Genomic DNA, 20,063 nt, shown 5'->3' with positions numbered 1-20,063 from the left:
CCCACCCATGCCAGGAGAGGAGGGGAGTGTGCAGTGTGGCTGCGGAGGAGGGGAAGGCAAAGGCCCAAACGGGGGCTGGTCACTCTATGTGGGTGGGTTTGGACAAAGCTCTCAGCAGCCTGGGTTGTGTGAATCCCCTTTCCTCTTCCACTCCCATCTCCTTGGTCCCTGCTGTACATCAACTGTATACCACCCTCAGAGACAGGAAAGGGTGAGCTTGCTCAGTTTATTGTCCCATCCCTTCACTGAATGTTTACATTGACAAGCACCAGAGAGCAAACTGGGTTTCCCTCACTGGGTCCATACAGAGGACAGGCCAAGAGGACCCACATCACAACATCCTGATGCCGGGCCTGGGATGGAGCTCACATAAGGTACTTTGATTTCTTCTGCAGGCTCTCGGTGACTGATGCTAGAATTGTCTTGTCATCTTTGTCTGAAACAGCAAGGCAAGTGTTTGTTAGTTTAGTGATGCCAGGGGTAAGGGAAACTCCACATAGCTGGTTACTATGCAGGAACTGCCTGGGACCCTCAATTCTTCCCTGGGGCTGGGACCCAGTTCTAGTCTCCCAAGGGCAGCTGAGTGTGTGTAGCCAAGAGCTGCCAGTTATTCAGCACTTAATATTTGCCAGGCACTTCCATGCACTATCTCACTCATCCCTAAGAAGTAGATGAGAAAATAGGTGCAGAATGGCTTGCCAAGGTCACACGTCTGGTCAGTGGTGGAGCCAGGGCCCTGGCCCGTGTGTTTAACAACCAGAATTGAGTGGTCAGGGATCTTTCTCCAGCTGTGGAATGAAAGCTAGATATCTCCTACAGTGCCTTCCCTGGTCTAGTTCTGTCACGTAGTTCAGCAGCCACTCTGAAGGCATCTCAGTGTGGCAGGCATTTAGCTGACTTGTGAGACAAAGCAACAGGACAAGGTCCTTTCCCCAAGAAAAGGCATCTATAACAGGATGAAACAGGTCTATAACTAGGGAGACCAGGGACACCACTGGAATGTCAAGGGGAGTTCAGGGAGTGGCAGTGGATGAAGCTTGGAGAGGTAGTTGTGGGCGGGGTGGAGCCTTGTTGGTTGGGATTTTATTGAGAGGATCATGGGAAGGCTAGGAAGTTAAGCAGGAGGGAACAAGGAAGGTCAGCTTTGCATTTAGTTCATGTTACTAGCTGTGTAGCTGTGAAGACAGACGGTGTAGGAAGGCATCACATACTTCCCCTACATGTGCACACACGAGCAGAAATGTGGCACACGCATGCAGAGTGTGGGCATCCACTAGGTTCCCTTTAGCCCTCTCCTCATTTGTGCCTCCCATTTCCCCCTTATCCGAGACCAGTTGTTTTTAATCTTGAATCACTTGCAAAAATTTGTAACCTGAAGATTCTTTCCATGATTGGGGAGTCTGGTTCAGTGTCTTTTTCAAGGCAAGTCTAGGCCTACCAATGATTGCAAACTACAGTCTGCTGAGGGTTTGCCAACTCACATCTGCAGGGGCCAGGCACATAACAAATGACATTGAGGGTGGAGAGTGGTACCAAATAGGGCCAATGTTTAACCACCTGATGGCAGATTAAATACAAAACGTTGCCAGCCATATGAAGAGAGTCCACGACTCCCAGGACTGCCATTTTGTGCCTTTGCCCCAGATGGGAAACAACCCGATTCCCATGCCCACCCCACCCCAGGCTCTTCCCGCAGCACTCTTACCATAGACGGTGAGTGTGCAGCTGCTGCGGTCCTTGCCCAGCTCGTTCTCCACCAGCACGCTGTACTCGCCGCTGTCCTTGAGTGTGCAGGTAGGGATGACAATTGTGCATACCCCACTGGTGGAGTTGTACCAGAACTTGGAGTTGGCTGTGATGTTAATGTCACCCTTGTAGAGGGTCACAGTGGGCCGGGGATTCCCAAGGAAGGCACAGGTCATGGTGCAGTCCTGGCCACGCAGCACCGTGTGGGGCTTGAGCGGAGTCAGGAAGCGTGGCGCGTGGCGCCAGTCCTTCTTCTCATACGGCTTCAGCTTGGCGCTCAGGTCTTCGACTGCGAGGATGGAATGCAGAGGCTGTGAGCATCTCCAGGTCCCTACCAGCTCGGAAGGTGCCCTTGAGACCCATCACATGGAATTTTGATGACCTGGGTTAGATTCCCAGATGCCACCAACTCTGGGGACTGACTTTTTATTGCTTCCTAAAGTTCTACCACCACCCTCCCACCCACCTTACCACTTCAGGGTTCCATGACATAAGCCAGGTCTGCAGGGTTTTATACTTTCCAGACCCTGGAGTCCTAGTCTTCTTTCTAGCCACCAGCTTCCCAGAACTGAGGTGTTATCCTGCTTTTAATTCCCCCTCCAAGCTTTCCTCAATGTCCTCCCAGCCTCCATGGTCTCAGCGCTCTCCTATATAGCCCTGCATTTCACATTTCCTGACACCGTCCCCGCCCTTAACCCCTTCCCTCCACAGCTGCTCAACTTCATGCCCACTCCCTTCTCCTTGGAGACCCTTCCCAGTCCTCACCGCCTTCATCCCCTGGGCTCAGGACCACTCTCAGCACTACACCCCGCCCCTCTCTCTGGCCCAATACTGTCCCCCCTCCCCAAGGGTACCTCCCCACCTCCACCTTAGTCTCACCCCTCAGTGTACCCCAAAGGTGGCTTCTCCCCTAGGCTTCCTGACCTTTATTGCTCTGCCCAGCTTCCCAATGTTCCCACTCCCAGCTCAGTGGTTCTCTGATTTTACCTTAAATCCTTGATACCCTCTTGCATGAGGGATCTCAGACATAACCTGACCCCCTAAACACCCTGACTCACTCTTGTCCTTGTTGACGAGCCAAGTGTCCTTGGAGTCCAGTGGATCACTGTCACCGATTTCGTTCCGAGCCAACACTCGGAAGTAGTACTTCCTGCCAGGGAGCAACCCGGTCACGGTGTACTTGTTGCTGAAGACACGCTCTGCGGCTGTGAACCAGGTGGCGGTGCTTGCATCCCGTTTCAAGATGACATAGTGAGCCTCACCGTCCTCCTGCACATCAGGGCTGTGGTTCCAGTTCAGAGTCACGGTGTTGGGAACCTCCTCAAACAGCTGTAGGTTTGTGGGTGGCCGTGGAAAATCTGGAATAGTCAGAGGGTCCATCAGCCCGTAGGGGTTTAAGGCTTTATTTAAGCTCCCAGCACTCTCTAAAATTTTATTTTTAAAATAACTGACTTGTCTTACAAATTGAGTTTTTTTTAAAAAAAATGTTTTTATTGATTTTAGAGAGAGAAAGGGAGAGAGAGAGAAACATCAATGATGAGAGAGAACCATTGATTGACTGCCTCCTGCACTCTCCCTACTGGGGACCCAGCCCGCATCCTGGGCATGTGCCCTGACCCGAAATGACCTGGTGACCTCTCAGTGCATGGGATGACACTAAAGACTAAACCAACTGGGCCGCACTGGCCAGGGCCACCCCAGTTTTTAATGGATTATCTTCCTCTGTCACCCATTCTCTACTCTGTTTTTCTGAACCTACTCTACGTATGTCCTGAAGCTCACCAGATAGGGCAGCAGAAGCTGAAACAAGGGCTTGGTCCTAGTTCAGTGCCCTTGGAGCTTCAGGACAGAGAAAAAGTGGCAACAACCCTCCCCATTAAGGCAAAGGCAGATAAAGTCTTTGTGGCACCAAAGAAGCCTTCACTTCCTGAAGGAATGATTTTACAGTGGTAGGAAAGCAAGCCCAGAGGGAGCTATATTTTGGAGACTGTGCAGGGATGCTCCCCGAGGCCTCTGCTACTGCCATACCTGCCACGCGTACATGGATGTCGTAGTGTGCCTCTCCAAACTCATTCTGGAGCAAGATGCGGTACACCCCCGAGTCGGAGCGCTTGGTGCTGTTGATGAGGAACTGGGAGTGGTTTTTGCCCTTGGTGATAGTTTCCCTGCCTTTGGTGGGGATGCCATCTTTCTGCCAGATCACGTTGGGAGGTGGTGAGCCCTGGTGGTGACAAGAGATGGCACCAGGGGTCACCCAGGTGGTATTTGGGGGGCAGGTTCTTCCCCAATGTTGAGGAGTCTCCTGCCAGGCTCTCGTGTCAGCGCCTGGCGAGGAGCAGAGGCAGAGACTACGAGAGCTACAGCAGCTATCTTGGTTAGGTGGTGGACACTGGGGCCAGGGTCAGGAATGACTCACAGAGAAGGCAGCATGGATGCAGAGGGCTGTCCCAGCACGAACCACCATGTGACTCTTCAGCCGGGCGCTGAGGTCAAATTTGGGGGCAGCTGAGATGGAGGAGACAGAGATTGGGGCATCCTTCTCTTTCCAGAAGACTCAGTTTAAGCCTCCCCTTCAAAACCTTTCCCAACCTCTCCTTCATGCCCTCATCATAGGCCATACAGACATCTAACAGCCCTGCATCACTGTGAAGCATTTATTTGTTTTCTCATCTGTCTTCCTCTAATATGAAAAACCCTTGAGGACAGGCCGAGTGCCTTATTTGTTTCATTATCCCTCTCATCTCCTTTGGCACACAGTAGATACTATTTGGCACATAATGAGGTGTTTTTTGGTTTTTTGGTGGGGAAGCCCCTAGGATCATCCCTGGCTCTGTCCAGGCACAACAAGTATGGATGACTTTTTCTTGATCACAGTATGACCCAATTTTCCTCTGTGGAACGAGGTCCGAGAGAGGAAGGTTTGGAGGCTACGATAAACCCCTGGCCTTCTGTGCTCTCACCTGGAGGTGGCATGGCACGGACCCCCTCGTCCAGCTCCACGGGCTCCCCAACCCCAGCCTCATTCACAGCCCGGATTCGGAAGAAGTATTTCTGCCTCTCAGTGAGGCCTCCCACCGTGTAGCAGGTGCCAGAGATGGGGATCTTTGTGCACTTGGACCACTCTTTGGAGTCTTCAGCTCGCATCTCCAGGATGTAGCCAGAGGGTGGGTCTCCCTCTGCAGGCTCCCGCCAGGCCAGGGAGATACTGGAGTTGGAGGAATCAGATACGTGCAGGTCCTGCACCAGGCCTGGGGGTTCTGGGGCACAACACGCATCAAGTCAGCCCCCAAACTCATTTTCACTCAATCCTGTGCCAGTTCCCACATTCAATAGCCCTGAAAGCTAACTTCACAACGTCTATCTCCACTCTCACAGTTAATACCTTCAATACCTGACCTTGCACACTCAACGATCTCCAAGTTCAATTCTCTTACTGACTCAACACTTTCACCCTTGAAGTCAGTATCCTCCAAATTCAACATATTATACACATTCAACCCCTCTATATGCAACCCCCCAACCTTTAATCCACCTATCTCCACCGCATCCATTCACATACAGTACTGCCACCTCAACTCCTAAACTCAACACTCTCCTACCATCTACCTAACACCACTACTCCATTCTCAACCATGCTTCTACTACTTCACTTAATACTAGAAATACTCAGAGTTTAATAAAAACATTTTTTTCCCCAACTTGCCTCCTCACTGTCTCTGGTCTCAATCTTTATTTGTTGGCTTTCTTATGTGTCTGAATTCTGTCTGAATTTCTGGTAGGCTGGAAGCTCCCAGAAAGTGAAGACTCTTTGATACTGTCCCCTCCCAGCCCATTACACTTTCCCATAGAAGCAGTCCTCTTTCTACGGTGAGTGGGCTAATTCCACTATGTGTTGGGGCCTGGCAGCCCCTAACTCACTGACAGGGTCTCTGGCCACCACTGAGTTGGATGGTATACTGGGATGTCCAGGGCCTGCCTTATTCACAGCTATAACTCGGAATTCATATTCTGTATCCTCCAGGAGACCATCCACTGTGCACTCGGTGCCTGAAATGGGAATTTGAGTGGTCATGAGGCCAGGAGGTCCATGTAGTAAGAGGGCAAGGAAGAGAGGGTCGTGGATGCTATTAAAATCCCCAAAGGAATTGGGGAAGGGAGTATGTTCAGATCAGCAGGGGTCATGGTCCACCCGGCAAAGCCTCTCTTAGTCCCTCTGGGCTTCTGTCTCCAGGCACTCACCCTGGATGGGGTCCTTGTTGAATGGCACCCACAGGTTACTGCCTTTCTTCCTTCGTTCTACAATGTAGCCGAGCACTGGGGCTCCCCCATCCTGGGTGGGGGCATTCCACGTGATGGTCACGGTCTCTTTGGTCACATCAGTCACTTGAGGCTGAGAGGCAAGACCAGGGGGCTCTACAGGGGATGGAGAGAGGGCAGAGGTTAGGAGAGGGAGCACATAGACAGTTGCCCACCCCGTGCTGACCTCTGGCTGCCTCCTTAAAAACATACACACAACTTAAACCCATGATTCTTAACTCTGGTTGCACATTAATATGAAGTGGGAAGAAAAAAGGAACAAAAAACACACCACCAATAATTAGTGTTTAGGTCCTACCTCCAGATGGTTTAATTTAATTGGCTTGGGGTGGAGGCCAGGCACCAGCATTTTTAAAAAGACTTCTGGTGATTCTACTGTGTAGCCAAGATTGAGAATCACCCACTTAAACCTTCCAACATGTGTCACCCCCAATGCCCCTGTTTTTTAAAAATTTATTTAGTGTGTGTGTGTGTGTGTGTGTGTGTGTGTGTGAGAGAGAGAGAGAGAGAGAGAGAGAGAGAGAGAGAGAGAGAGAGAGGCTGTTACACTTATTTATGCATTTATTGGTTGACTTCTGTATGTGCCCTAACTGGGGATTTAACCCACACCTTGACATATTGGAATGGCACTCTAACCAACTGAGCTACCCAGCCAGGTTGCTCCAGTTCTTAAGGTACTGTCTTGACACATTGGGACATGGGATCAGTTGGAAGGAGTATAGCAAGTAATTAAGTAGTATTCTTAATTAAAATATTGATGTTATCAAGGGTTTTCTTTGGAAAAAATCTTAGCATGGATTAAGGTTATCCCTAAAGTAACATCTCTCACTTGGGTTTGGGATGATTTCTGAAGTGGAGTCAGGTCCCTGGAATTGTGCACAGTTTTGGAAATATACGCAGGAGTATGTTATGCATGTGCTCTGACTGGGGAAAGTTTAGAATTCCTGCCCCACAGGATGTTTGGCTCTTACTCTGGAATCATCTGTCTCATGGGTGGCTAGAGAAATGACCCTGTGAAATTCCCCACAGTCCAGCATTCCTCACTGGCTCAAGGCCCCCATCCTGAACCCTGAGTTTGCCACTGAGCTGTGGGCTATCTCACTGACCGATAGGATTTCCTGCAAACACTTCATCTGTCTCCAGAGGGTCGCTCACTCCTTCCGAATTGACAGCCAGGATGCGAAACTGGTAGGCTTTTCCCTCTTCCACTTTGTTGGTGGAGAACTGGGTGACTTTGCTGTCCACTTCGCCTATTTTAATCCAGGACTTCTTGCCGACTGCCCTCCGTTCCACTATGAACTGTGTCACAGGCCGCCCACCATTGTCCTTTGGGGCCTTCCACTTCATGTGCACACAGTTACCCGAGAGCTCCAGGAACTCCACTCGGCCCTGGGGAGGCTTGGGACGGTCTGAGGACAGAAGATGCCGTCAGAATGGGGCTTTGGAGCAAAGGGTCACAGGGATTCATCCCACTTGCCAGTGGCCCAGCCAGACTAAAACATAGTTAGATTCTGAACTTTCTGGACCCCCCCTAACCCTTCCCTGTGTCCACTGCCCCTCCTTCTAAGACCTGTCTAAAGATTTGATCCTTGCCCCCGCGTCTCCTGTCTGTCTCAGAGTAGGTAGGCTAAAGACCTGAGGGGCCTTGTCAGACCCTCATCTTGTCCCCTGCCAGACAAGATCTCCCCCTCTTCTGAGCTTCCAGAAGTCCAGTGTTCTCTGGTATTAGACATGTTAGAATTACATGTCTACCAGTCTCTGTCCCTTTTGGGTTGAGGGACTGCTGGGGATACTTCACCTCTTGTGTCCTCAGGACTAGGAACACAAAGGAGGTACTAAGTTTTGCTATTGGATTGAACCCAAACCCAAACCTTCCCACCCCACCGCTTGACGGAGATGCAGGAGGAGGAGGTGGAGATGGTATGTGTGTGTTGCAAGTGGAATATGAGTTCACTAAGGTCAGCTTCTCATCTCTTTACTCAACCTTATGCTCCGACCCATCTCAAATCCCATTCCCACTCTTATTCCAAGTTTTTCTCCAATCTCCTTTTATCCTCAACCCCACTCTCAACTCCAATGCTCTCCCCAACCAACCTCACTTCCATCCCTAAAATCCCACCTCTTTTACCTCACTGACACCATACTCCCAACCATGTCCTCATCTCCAAGTCAATAACAATACTTAAGTAACATTTGAAGGTCTATTATATGCTACGCACTATGCTGCGTGCTTTATTCACTTGAAGTAGATACTTTAAAGAATCACCCTCTTCCACAGGGAAACTGAGGCTTAGGAAGGTTAAATGACTTGCCCAAGGCCATCTAATTAGGAAGTGGGGCTTCTGGCTACAAAGCCAGAACTCTATTACCATTCTCAACCCAAACTCCAACTCTGTCTCCAGTCTGCCTCCTACCCTGAGCACTGGACGCAGGTGCCCTCAGCCCAGCCCACCCAGGGTCCTGCCCTCACCCAGCACGTTGAGGTGCAGAGTGGCTGTGGCTGAGCCATGGTCATTCTTGAGCTTGAGCAGGACAAGGCCACTGTCCTCACGCACGCAGTTGGAAATGGTGAGCAGTGCCTGGTCTTCCCTGCGCTCCATGGACACGCGTTCCTCCTCTGTCACCTCCACGCCATCCTTGTACCATATCACTTTGGGAAGTGGCTTTGCCCGGAAGGGCACCTTGATGTTCGCAGTGTGGCCCACCTTCACAGTCACTGGATGCGCTGCCAGTGCCTCCAGTAGGCTGGGGTCGATAGTAGGAGGATCTGCAGGGCCGGATGGTAGGGAAGACTCACCCAGTGAGGGTAGGGGAGGAGTTGAGGGGGTGGAGGAAGAGCATGTGGGTGTGGCAGGCGTGGTTGAGGTTTGTCTACAGTGGGACCTTACCTGCGATAAATACTGAGGCTTCACTCTCGGCGCCCTTGGCCCGGAATGTGTACTTGCCCTCATACTCTGGGCCCATATTGGGGAAGATGAGCTTGTGCACCGCACCCTGCTTCACGATCTGCACGCCCGGCAAATCCGTGATCTGGGGGGCGAGAAGTGGGTGTGAGTGTGAGTGTGTGCCCACTGACCCCCTTCCTCCATGGTCCCTTCCCTGGCCCCTGCTCCAACCTCCTTGCCATCCTTCAGCCACACGCCCTCCACCTTCTCATCGTTCAGCACTACGCACAGCTCAGCCGGGCTGCCTGTGGCCGCATGCACATCGGACATCCCACTCTTCACGCTGGCCAGACGCTCTAGGGAGAAAGGGAGCGGAGGCTTTGGGAAGGGGCAGGTGAACTGTATCTTTTAAAATCATTTATGATGAGCAGGAGGTTTGGAAGCGGTCAATGGGCGATTGGGAAAAGGTCAGTGTGGGAACTGGAACAAGTTAGGTGAGGGGTTGGGGAAAGGTTAGTGGCACTGGGAACTGGCCACCAGGAAGACAAGGAGATGACTAATGGGGTTGGGGTGGGAGTAGCCAATCGTTCGAGAATGGTCAGTGGGACTTATGATGCTCAGTCAAAGAAGGAGATTAGATGGTGGGGAGGCAGGTGGTTGGTGGAGTTGGGATGATTAGTTGTGGTGTTGCCGGTCTGTGGGATGCCCAGGGTCATTGGGAATTGAGGGTGGTAAGGATCAGTGGGCAATGGTCTGGGCTAGTGAGTGGGGTCTGGTCAGGATCAAGGGGTGTGGGATGATCATGGTTGCTGGGGCTAGTCGGAGGCTAGAAGTAAAGGATGGATGAAGTAAAGGGATTTTGGATAGAGTTCAAGAGATGGGGGATGATCAGGGTCTAGGGAGGTAGAGATGTTCAGAGCCTGGGAGGTCAGAATGTGGGAGATGGGGGTGGTCAGAGTTGGGGAGGTAGAAACTGATCATGGTCTGGGGGAGGGTTGGAGTCATAGGGGGCTGATCCATATCCAGACTGACAGGGTGTGTACCCTCCACGGTGACTGTGGCAGTACTGTAGTATTCAGTGGGGTCCCCATCCTGCATTGCGACCACGGTGTACTCGCCACCGTCACTGAGCTGTGCATCCTCAATGATCAGCTCTGCTCGCTTGCCCTCATGGTTCATGCTGTACTTGGTGCTGCGCTCCAGCAGCTGCCCATCCTTCTTCCAGCGCAGTGTCACGTCCTTGGATGTCAGCTCACACTCAAGACATGCACGGCTCCTCTCTTTCACACGTACATTCTTGAGGGTGCTCACAAACTTGATGGGGATGCCTGCGGACAGAGAAATGCTTGGCCCCCAACCACCTACGTCCTCTTCTGCAGCTACTTGCTGCCCTGTTCATCTTTTTGGCCCCAGAAAGCACAGGGACTTGTGACGTAGAGCGTGTTTGCTTGCTAGCTGACTGCAATGCACTCATTCTCTGAGTCTCAGTTTCCTCATATGTAAAATGGGATCAATGCCCCCCTGTAGCCCCAAACATAACGTCATTGTCTCTCTGGTGTCTGGGTCTTTACACATGTATTCCCTCTTCTGAGAATGTCCCCTCCTCTCCCTCCTTCTCCGAAAGCTGAACTACTTTTTTGTTCTTCTTGGTAAAGCTTGGCCATCACCTCATCACATTCTTTCTGACATTGCCAGGCGGTGCCTCTTCTTTGTGCTCCTACAGCTTCTGTGTCTCCCTCCATCACAGTAATGATAATTCCATGTTGCATGTGTCAAGTGTGGTTTCCATGTGCGACATGTTTCTTGGTGCACCCTCATCATCAGGTACAATCCTCCAAACTAGTTACAAGAATGTGACTAGTCAAGAGTGATGTGCTGTAATATATGTAATAGGTGATATAATAATTTCTTGGCCCATGATTTTCCAGCTGACAATAAGACCCTCATGTATCTTGACTTCTTGCTTGAAAACTTCTGTTCTAATTCCATTTCCACACGTGCCTCTCCCACTACACTAGGAGTTAGTGGAGAGGCAAACCCTCTCTGTTTCTAGTACCCATCAAAGGGCCTTGCAAAGAGGAGATGGGTAGGTGGGTGGGTGGATAGATGAATGAATGGATGGATGGTTGAATGGGTGGATGGATGACTGCCCATATGGAAGTTGCTATGGCATAAAGCCCACCCCTCAAGTTCTGGCCCAATCACTCACGGTCAATAGTGAGCTGGGCCTTCTGTACCAGGTCCCCCACTTGGGCAGAGAACTCGCCGCTGTCACTGAGTCTGGCATCCTTAATCTTAAGCGTATGGGTCAGACCATCCTCAGACACTGAGATTTCATACTTTTCATCCCTCTTCAGCTCCTTCCCATTGAACTTCCACACAAAGTCGGGCACTTTCTTGGAGAGACGGATCTCAAATACAGCTGTCTGGCGCTCTGTCACCTTCACTGGCTTCATCTCTCCCAAGAACGTCAGCGGCTCATCTGCAGCAAAAAGTAGGAGGGCAGTCACTGGACTGCATCCCTGGTCTCCCCTGAGCAGTGGGATGGTGAAGGGAGCATAGAGACTCAGGTGTCATTGGCCTCCTGTAGCCCATAGCTGGGGAAAGTATCCTTCCTTTCATTCTGCTCGCAAATCCTCTAATGGTGTTTATATGATCTCCTCCCCAGGGATCTTAATGGCAATTTTAAAAAGCACTTGTGTAGTTTCAGATATGTGCCAGGAACTCTTCTAGCTAATGTGCATATAGTAATGCATCCAATTCCCACACAAGTAGATTCTACTATTATTCCCCTTCTTACAGATGGGGAAATGGAGGCAAAGAGAAGTTAAATAACTTGCCCCAAATCACACAGCTCATAAATGACAGAATCTGGGACTTAAACCCCAATAGTCTAATTCCAGAGATTGTACTCTTAACCACTATACTACACTGGCCCATGGCACTTACTATCGCATAGTCCTCTCCCTTACACCACTTGTCTCCCTGCTCCATGAACTCCCATTCCCATGCAGTCCTTTCCTGCACAGCCCCACAGTCCTCTCTTCCATATCCCCATGGACCCCATCCATGGCTATTTCTCTCCCTGACCCCGACCATGTCCTCCTTGTGCCCCAATGCCCACACTCATACCCAGCACTCTGAGCTCTGCAGTCATCCGCTTGTCACACACAGACAGGCTGTAGATGCCTGCGTCGTTCATATTCACGTTGGTAATAACCAGCATGTACTTGGTGCCCACCTGCTTCACATCATACTTGCCCAGGGAGTACTGGATCCTCAGTGGTTCAGTACCCTGCCACATGAAACAGGTAGGAAAGCTGATGAAGCGGTTTAGGAGACTTTCGGAGGTCCCCATTTCCCAAGGCCAGTCTGAACTGGAAGACTGCCATGTCTACCTCCTTAAGAACCTAAAACACACCCAGAGGCCGATAAGATCTCTCTAGCCTCATCCCCTGGCTCATTGGGATCCAGGGTCCCTGCCTTCCCTAAGGCCTGAACTCTTACTATGCATGAGTTCATTTGATGCTTTCTCTTAGAGGCACAGAGACCTTCAGGACCATCTCATCCCGTCTTTTCAGATGGGTAGACTGAGGCATAGAGGAAAGTAAATGTCTCAAATTAAACAGCAAAGTGGTAGAACAGCTAAGAATAGAGCCCAGCTCCCAGCCAGTTTTTACCACATCAGGCGGCATCCTCTTGATGGGATGGAAGAAAGGACATGGCTGATGGAAAATGAGAGGGTCTGTGAAGGGAGGGGGTGCAGAGAGGAAATGATATTGCAGGGTGGGCCCTGACTAGGTGCTCCCCACCTTGACCCATGTCATCTTGGTATTGGGGTCCTTCAGCTCCATGATGCACTCAAACACCACCGTGGTGTCAATCTTGGTCTCTATGTCTTCCAGGGGCTTCAGGATCCGGATGGCCTGAGAGATTGGGATAACAAAATGGCCGTGTTGGGGTGCCTGAAGCCTGCCCAGTTGGTGTCCCCAATCCTGGAGGAGCTCCCCAAGGTCTGGGGAGAAATGACTAGACTGATTAGATAGCTTGCTTCCCCCTAACTCCTGCCACTGATCAACTGGAGGATTTAGGGGGAGACAGATAAGCTAGAGGATGAGAAAAGCAAGTACAATGTAAAGCAGGCGAGCACCATTTGCAGGACAGTTACTATGGACCTGGACCCATTACATAGATTTTCTAATTCCATTGTAGGTGAGTAATAATGACAAATTGGTTGAGTAAATGAAGGAAAATAACACAAAAACAAATGGAAGCAAAAATATAGTTTTCATTTGGTAGATGAGGAAACTGAGGTTCAGAGAGATGCCCATGTTCAGCTAAAAAGGCAGTAGAACTGGGATTTGAACCTAGGTCTGTCTGACGCCAAGTCCATGCAAGTATATTAGGGAGTGAAGAGAGGAGAGGTAGAAGGGAGGTGACTTGAGTTCCTTTCCTGCTTTTGCTGTAGAGCAGGGGTCCTCAAACTACGGCCCGCGGGACACATGCGGCCCGCCGAAAACATTTATCCGGCCCGCTGGGTGTTTTTGCCGCCGCTGTGTGCATAGGAATTTGTTTAGAGTTTTTTTTTAAACTATAGTCCGGCCCTCCAACGGTCTGAGGGACAGTGAACTGGCCCCCTGTTTAAAAAGTTTGAGGACCCCTGCTGTAGAGTATGCTTTTGAGTAGGTGTGTGCAGGCCAGGAGACACAAAGGTGCTAGCCCTTTTGGTGAGACCCAGGCCCAGCCTGCAGACCCATGCCCCCCAATAGGCACTGACCTCCACCTCTACTTTTTTCATCCCTTTGAGCTTCTTGAGCAGCCCCCGGAAGTCAGTGAATCCGTGCTCTATGCAGACCTTCTCAAAGTCCTTCTTGGGTACGTTGGCCAAAATCTCCAGCATCTCTTTCTCATCTGTCACTTTCTTCGGCGGCTTCTTGGGAGCAGGGGGAGCCCTGGGAGGAGGTGGGGGACCAAGTTTGGACTCAGCAACTCCCTCGGAAGACAGAGGGAGCTTCTCCTAACCTTGAGATACCCCTCCCCACTCCATGGATTCTTGCAGCAAGGGTCATTAAATCAAAACCCTGTTGAAAGGCCTTCAAGAAGCTCTAGCCTGGAGAATGGGGGGACAGTATCCTGGGCAGAGGAGCCTTCCAGTCTCACCTCTTCTTCAACATCTTTTTGAAGTCCATTTTTTCTTGACCTGAGGACAGACAGAGGGACAGGGTCAGACAGGGGAATTTGGTTCTTCAGGAGAAAGGCCAGGAGAAGGGGGCTGGCTTACCTTCTGTTACCAGCAAGGACACGGTATAGATGGCATCTGCATGGTCATTGCTTGCAATGCACTTGTAGTTGTCAGAGTCATCCGAGGTCAGTGGCTCTAGCTGGATCAGAATCAGGCCATTAGTAAGGGACAGGGGAGGGGACCATAGGGAGACTCTCTGTAAGAAAGAAAGGCATATTTGGGGGGCTGGGGGAGGAGCTGAGTGTTGGGGGTGTATGTGCGGAGGATTGAACAGCCTCTATGATTTGGAGGTAGCAGTCAGTGTTTATAGCCTGATTCCGCATGGACTCTCCCTCTTGGTGGTGAGCTCCTGGAACACAGGACTTCCTCTGGGTTGTAATTCTATCTGCAGCTTCTGGCAATGGGCTAAGTACTCCTTCCTTTAACACATAATTACTCCTCTGTACCATGGGGCTGAGCCCCTGGGGAAATAGTGGTGAATAAGACTGTCTTGGGCCTATAGCGTGGTGTTTACAGCCTAGTGGGCTCTCAGAAAGGGTTTGCTGAGTGAATGAGTTTGTGCAAGGGTTGGCGAAGAGGGGACTCTGGGTCTTTGTGAGGAGAAGGAACCAACTTTGGTTTCTGGGGGAGCAGGGGGGCACTTTGCTTTTTACAATGGAAGTTGGGGGCAGGACCAGTTGGGACAGGAGTAATTATAGGCCTAGGTCTCCTAGGAATCCATCTCTCCAGACTAGAGGTTGCAGAAGCTGGTTAAACCTAAGAATTATCAGCCTCTGGCAAGACTCTTCTGGAAGACTCTCCTGAAAAGCCCAGGAACCCTACCCGCACTCCCACTCTATGACCAGGCCCTCCCTCCATCCCTCAACTCAGCTTTCCGCTACTCACTATGGTCCTGCCCCTTTCTGGCGACACCGGTAAAGGTTGGTCTCCTGTTCCTTTAGGCTCATGCACCTTTTGGATACTCCTTCTTTTCCATTTGTGCTGGCCCCCTCCTGGTTCTGCCTTTGTTCTGGCTCTGCCTTGCCCTGCCCCTACAGTTTGGTCCCCTGCTCACTCTGGGAAGGCTCCAGCTCCTGACTAGCCTCTCTTATCCTGCTCCTCCTCTAGGGTAATGACAGCCTCTTTTCCCATCTCCCAATTCTGGGGTCTCCCTGTGACTGACTGTCTTGTGGGTGAGAGGAACCGCGGCTCTCCAGGGTAGGGTCCCTCCCTCTGGCCTCCTGGGTAACTGGATCTCAGGCTGGGCCCCGCACCTTCAGCACGTGCTCCTTGTTAACGCTGTCGTAGAACATCTTGGCAGACTCCTTGATGGGGATGCCACTTTCCCTCTTCCAGGAGATGTTCGGTTTGGGGTTCCCCTGCACCTGGGCTCGGAACACAGCTTTCTCCCCTGCAGTGGGCACAGGACGCATGTTCACTTGGTAGCCTTCAGGCTGCACCTGCTGCCTGCTCCCTGCCTCTTCCCAGGGATCTCGCCCCAGCCCAGGCAGGATAAGGAACCTTGGCCTGGCTCTGACAGTGTTTGCTTATTGGAGGCTGTGGTGGTGATGGTGGCGGTGGGATGGCTGGGGTTATGGGAAGGAAAGGGAAGCGCCCAGGAGCCTGGGGAGACATGCGATGGGGTCAGTGTACCCTCAGGCGCGGTGACCGGCTGAGGCTTCTCCACGAACTCAGGGACACTCTCGCCCTCAGGGATGTTGGAACTGCGAGTCACCAAACTGAAGAACTGGACAGTGCTCGACGACGACGACTTAGTCATGACTTCCTCTGTGGTAGCAGAAGAGAGGTCAGAGTGAGCTCCAGGCAGAGCTCAGGCTGGTACTAGAGCACTGGCCTTTTCTTGAGGGGATGGTGTGGAATACTTTAGGCCACTGGACCAGCTTTGACCAAGAAAGGAGGCCCTTAGAGCCTGGAGTCATTGTGTTATGGCACATTTTAACCACCAGGGGGAGCCGATTTCTCTCCCAACCCTTCAATGGTCAATCACCTTTTTTGGGCCACCGCCCTGAGTACTAACATATATATATATATTTTTAAAGGAGACTTCTCTTTTGGGAATTTCTTAATCTCTTGTGCTTGTCTCTTGGAGGTCCTGATCCCCCAGTAGCATGAGGAGGGGCTGGGCTTGCTCCTGCTTGGGAGGCCTGGTAGCTTAGCTGAGCTCTGCTGCGGGCCTTCCCCCTGCCCTCCTGTGGTTCAGCATTCATTGCCATGGAGTAGTGATTCCTGACTGAGGGACAGGAGACATTCCCAGTCCAGTGGGACTACATATGGGAATCTCATCATCTGAAAGAGCATATCCAATGTGGTAATATCTATAATAATAAAAGAGTAATATGCTAATTAGAGCAGACGTCCTTCCGGACAACCTTCTGGACTAAGCTGGGGCTGCAAGGGAAGCCCAGGTCCCGAGTGCCAGAGGGAAGCCAGTGCCAGCAGCCGGGGGAAGGAAGGCCTAATCTTGCATGAATTTCACGCATTGGGCCTCTATAGTTTTATATTTGGGAAACAAAAAGTTATTTTTTCAATATAAACTACACAAAATCTTGTTGGCTGAGTGAGTTAATCACAATTGCTCTGAATCACGGTGCCCTTTCCTTGTCAGGAACCGTGCTAAGCAGCGATTATTTTATTTAATCCTCATAGTGACCCGGTGAAGGAGGTGCCTGTATTATTTCCACCAACCTGAACGACTGAGGAGAGAAAAATGTGCTAAGAAGCCCGGTGCCTGCTGTTAACTAGTGTCAGAGGTCTCGAACCAGCTGTGTGCAGGCCGCACCCAACACGTACATGTCTTATTTGACCTGTTCAACATTTAAACAAAAAGTAGCCCTACATCTAAAGATTGTGAGATTTCACATAAAAGTTCAGATTTTTGGATTCTTGTATTTCCATATGGTAACAACTAGTGGGAGGTGAATATGGCTGCCCCTTTAGATGGGGTATGTCCTCTCGAGTTCACCTCAGTCTCTTTCATGCATGTATGTTCCCTGCCTGGGCCCTGAGGGTCAGTGGCTTTAAACTCTGGCCACGTATTAGAACCTCTGAGAGTTTTAAAAACAAACACCTGGTTTAACAGGTGGGTGAGGCTCAGGTATGGCTATGTTTTTTACTCCTCTCCCTCTCGCGCCCACACTAGGATGACTCTAACTCCAGCCGGTGCTGATAATCCCTGCTATCATCCCCTGAACTTGCAACTTCTGCCCTCAGGTCCCCGGTCTCGGTCTCCTCTTTGCTCTGCGTCACTGACCAGGAGGGGGCGGTATGGCATGTTTATCTGGCTTTGACCTCTGTGCACAGGGGACTGTGAAGGACAGCCTGTCCAGGACTGTGAGGGAGGGGCAATGGCTGAGAGGATGGGGATTCAATATCCTGGCCCCTGGCCATTTGTTAATCACTTTTCTCTAGAGACATGACTGAAACAATCTGTTTTGGTCTGAGGCCATTTCTCAGCTTTTCCTTGGATCTGTCCTCCCCAGGTCTGGTCCCCAAGGGCTGAGAGCCTGGAAGCTGAGGTCACTTGTTTAGCTGTTCATCCTCTCTTGGCTGGCAGCTCAAAGTCTCCTCTCTCTTAAATGGAGCAGGGTCAGCATTACTCATATGTAGATAAGGTGGCTGCCCCCCTAACTTGCTCCGTGCTGAAATTCTACCATCAGGGATGCATGTGTTTGCCTATGGCTCTGATCTCAAGTAATTAAGAGTTCATCAGTCACTCACACACAGCTGTGTGATGGATTTTTTGTAAGCTGTTTTCCTGGGGAGCTGATCTGTGGGTGAACATAAGACTGGCTGAAGCTTTATCAAGGCACAGATTAGAAGCACAGGTTGGGAGAGGGTTGCTCTTGGTACCGCAAATACTGAGGCCACCCAGCCAGCGGGTGGATGTGGAGGAAGAAAGGCTGCCCCTTCCCAATCCCCCCTGCCCCCATTCTACTTGCCTCCCACGATCTTGGTTGTCTTGGAGAAGGTCTGCACGTGGGTGGAGGAGCTGGAGAACTCCATGGACACGTGCTCCTGCATCATCTGGTTGTGGTGAATGGTTGTCATGGTGACAGCAGGCCTGGGCACTCACCTGGGAGGACAGGCAGAGGATGAGGCCATGAAGGACAAGGGAGTAGGAGGGAGATTCAGAGATGGTGTGTGTGTGTGTGTGTGTGTGTGTAGAGGGGCAGGTGGACACGGGGGGGGGGGGTGAGAGGTCAGGTGAGAGGCAATACACCTTTTCTGTCTGGCCTCTATCTTCTCCCCTTTGTATCTCACTTTCCCAGCCTGGCTACAAGGACCAATGGGCTTGTCCCCCCACTGAGTAATCCCAAACCATTCCAAGTTCTGGGAGGAGAGGATGTAGGGCTTAGGTTTATCCTGCAAACCAGGTAAGGCCCAGAGGCACTTGAGGATACCTATGGACAGCTACATGGAACGAGGGAGGCAGGGCTGGAGGTTTCATCGGGAGGAATGAAGTCAGATCTAAGAAGGAACTGCCTGACTAAGCCACACTGGAGCGGCCTTGGAAGGAAGCTGTGCATGTTCTCCTGGGCCTTGGGGCCCCAGGCCCTGGTGGAATGCCAAGACAGATGACAGTTCATTTTTTCCAGCTCTTTCGTTTGTGATGGAGTGAAGACAGAGTTGATTTCATACACTTTAAAAAAATATTGGTACTTCAATCACATCGTTGAAAAATGAAACAATATAAACATCTTTACGAAGAGGCTCCCTTCCATCTCGAGCCCCCATCTCCCAACCCTCCCCCCACAGGTAAGCACTGGTGGTCTCTAGGCTCCTTCATGAAAATATGAACGTCTTTGTCCTTGCCCCCTGCCCCCCCCCTTTTTACATGTACGGGAGCCTATTATACACACGATTCAGCCCCTTCCTTTTTCACTTCATACATCTTGGAGGTCTCTCCATATCAGTTCATAGTTTCCTCATTCTTGTTAATAGCCACACGGAATTTCATCGAACCAGCAGGGCAGTTTCTAAACCCCTGCTTTGTAGAGGAGGAAACTGATGTCTGAGAGTCAGAACCGGTCCAAGGTCACTCAGACTGGAATCCTGGCCTCCCGACTCCCAGTCCAGTGCCCTTCCAGGGGATCCCAAAGCCCTGTTCTGAGCCAGACAGTTCGAGACTAAACTTTATCCCCTCGCCCACCCCCATCATGATCTCTCTCAGCCTGTCCTTTCTCTTTCTAGCTTCTGAGACCACCTCTGTCCCAGCTCCTGCGGTCCCTCTCTGGGCTCAGAAGGTAGTAGGCTCTGCCCCTTCTTGAGGGATGAGGGAAGTCTTACCTTCGTATGACCAGTCCCTCCTAACCCTCAAACGCTGTGTCCACGGCTTTGGAGGAGCAGCTAGTGCCTGGGTCGTAGAATGGCCAGTCTCCTTCTTCCTTTGCCTTAATAGTGAGGCCGCCAGGAGTCACCGGTTCCTTAAATGTCTGGCCCCCTGGGGGCAATCTCTTACTCAGGCTCCGCAGCTGCCCCAGCTATCTGACACACTGCTTTGGGGGAGGGGAGGGGGCAGAGGGTGGGCAGACGTGGGGCTGGAGCCAAGCCTGGAGGAAATGCTGGGCATGGGCGGGCAGGGGGCTGAGGATGGTGGCCCAGGGGTACTTTACCTGTTTCTTTGTGGCAGAGGTTTTGCTTCTCACTGCTGCCGGTTGGGAACGCTTTGAGCTGAGGGGCTCAGGGTTGTGTGTGTGTGTGTGTGTAGCACGCACACATGCACAGTCCAATGGGAAGGTCAAGGCGGTCTGCTATTTTGCACAAGTCCAGGGGCTACCATTCATCTATGTATGGTGCCTGCACAACCTGTTAGTCTTCCTCCCCCTTCCCACTCCTGCAGCCCAATCCCCCAGCCTGGGTAGAAGGGCAGAAGG

The 20,063-nt window shown here is 51.3% G+C and overlaps 1 protein-coding gene across 1 annotated transcript; it reads right to left on the bottom strand.

Annotated features, from left to right (window-relative positions):
- Positions 1 to 200: 200 nt before the first annotated feature.
- On the bottom strand, positions 201 to 19,667 carry IGSF22 (immunoglobulin superfamily member 22). Its single transcript, XM_081099193.1, has 22 exons — positions 18,129 to 19,667; positions 15,823 to 15,957; positions 15,444 to 15,580; positions 14,230 to 14,329; positions 14,109 to 14,148; positions 13,726 to 13,900; positions 12,761 to 12,874; positions 12,081 to 12,243; positions 11,158 to 11,430; positions 9,992 to 10,276; positions 9,180 to 9,304; positions 8,952 to 9,093; positions 8,534 to 8,830; positions 7,170 to 7,472; positions 5,986 to 6,159; positions 5,665 to 5,793; positions 4,707 to 5,003; positions 4,163 to 4,251; positions 3,775 to 3,967; positions 2,805 to 3,104; positions 1,706 to 2,035; positions 201 to 436 (listed from the first exon to the last, which is right to left on the bottom strand). The coding sequence occupies exons 1-22, from the start codon at positions 18,235 to 18,237 to the stop codon at positions 366 to 368; spliced, it is 3,981 nt and encodes a 1,326-aa protein (XP_080955319.1). The 5' UTR covers positions 18,238 to 19,667; the 3' UTR covers positions 201 to 365.
- Positions 19,668 to 20,063: the final 396 nt, after the last annotated feature.

The sequence above is a fragment of the Myotis nattereri genome (genome assembly GCF_964212035.1).
Source record: "Myotis nattereri genome assembly, chromosome: 9".
Classification (NCBI taxonomy): domain Eukaryota; kingdom Metazoa; phylum Chordata; class Mammalia; order Chiroptera; family Vespertilionidae; genus Myotis; species Myotis nattereri.
The sequence above is the reverse complement of the archived record's forward strand: the minus strand, read 5'-3'. Positions and strand labels throughout refer to the sequence as shown.

Excerpts from the sequence above, each read along its gene's own strand:
- IGSF22 (XM_081099193.1), bottom strand. The coding sequence starts at position 18,237 with ATGACAACCATTCACCACAACCAGATGATGCAGGAGCACGTGTCCATG. Across the intron at positions 15,581-15,822 it reads GCCGGTCACCGCGCCTGAGG|GGGAGAAAGCTGTGTTCCGA; the intron begins GTACACTGACCC and ends TGCCCACTGCAG. Across the intron at positions 6,160-7,169 it reads GTTTGCAGGAAATCCTATCG|AGCCCCCTGGTCTTGCCTCT; the intron begins GTCAGTGAGATA and ends CATCCCCTGTAG.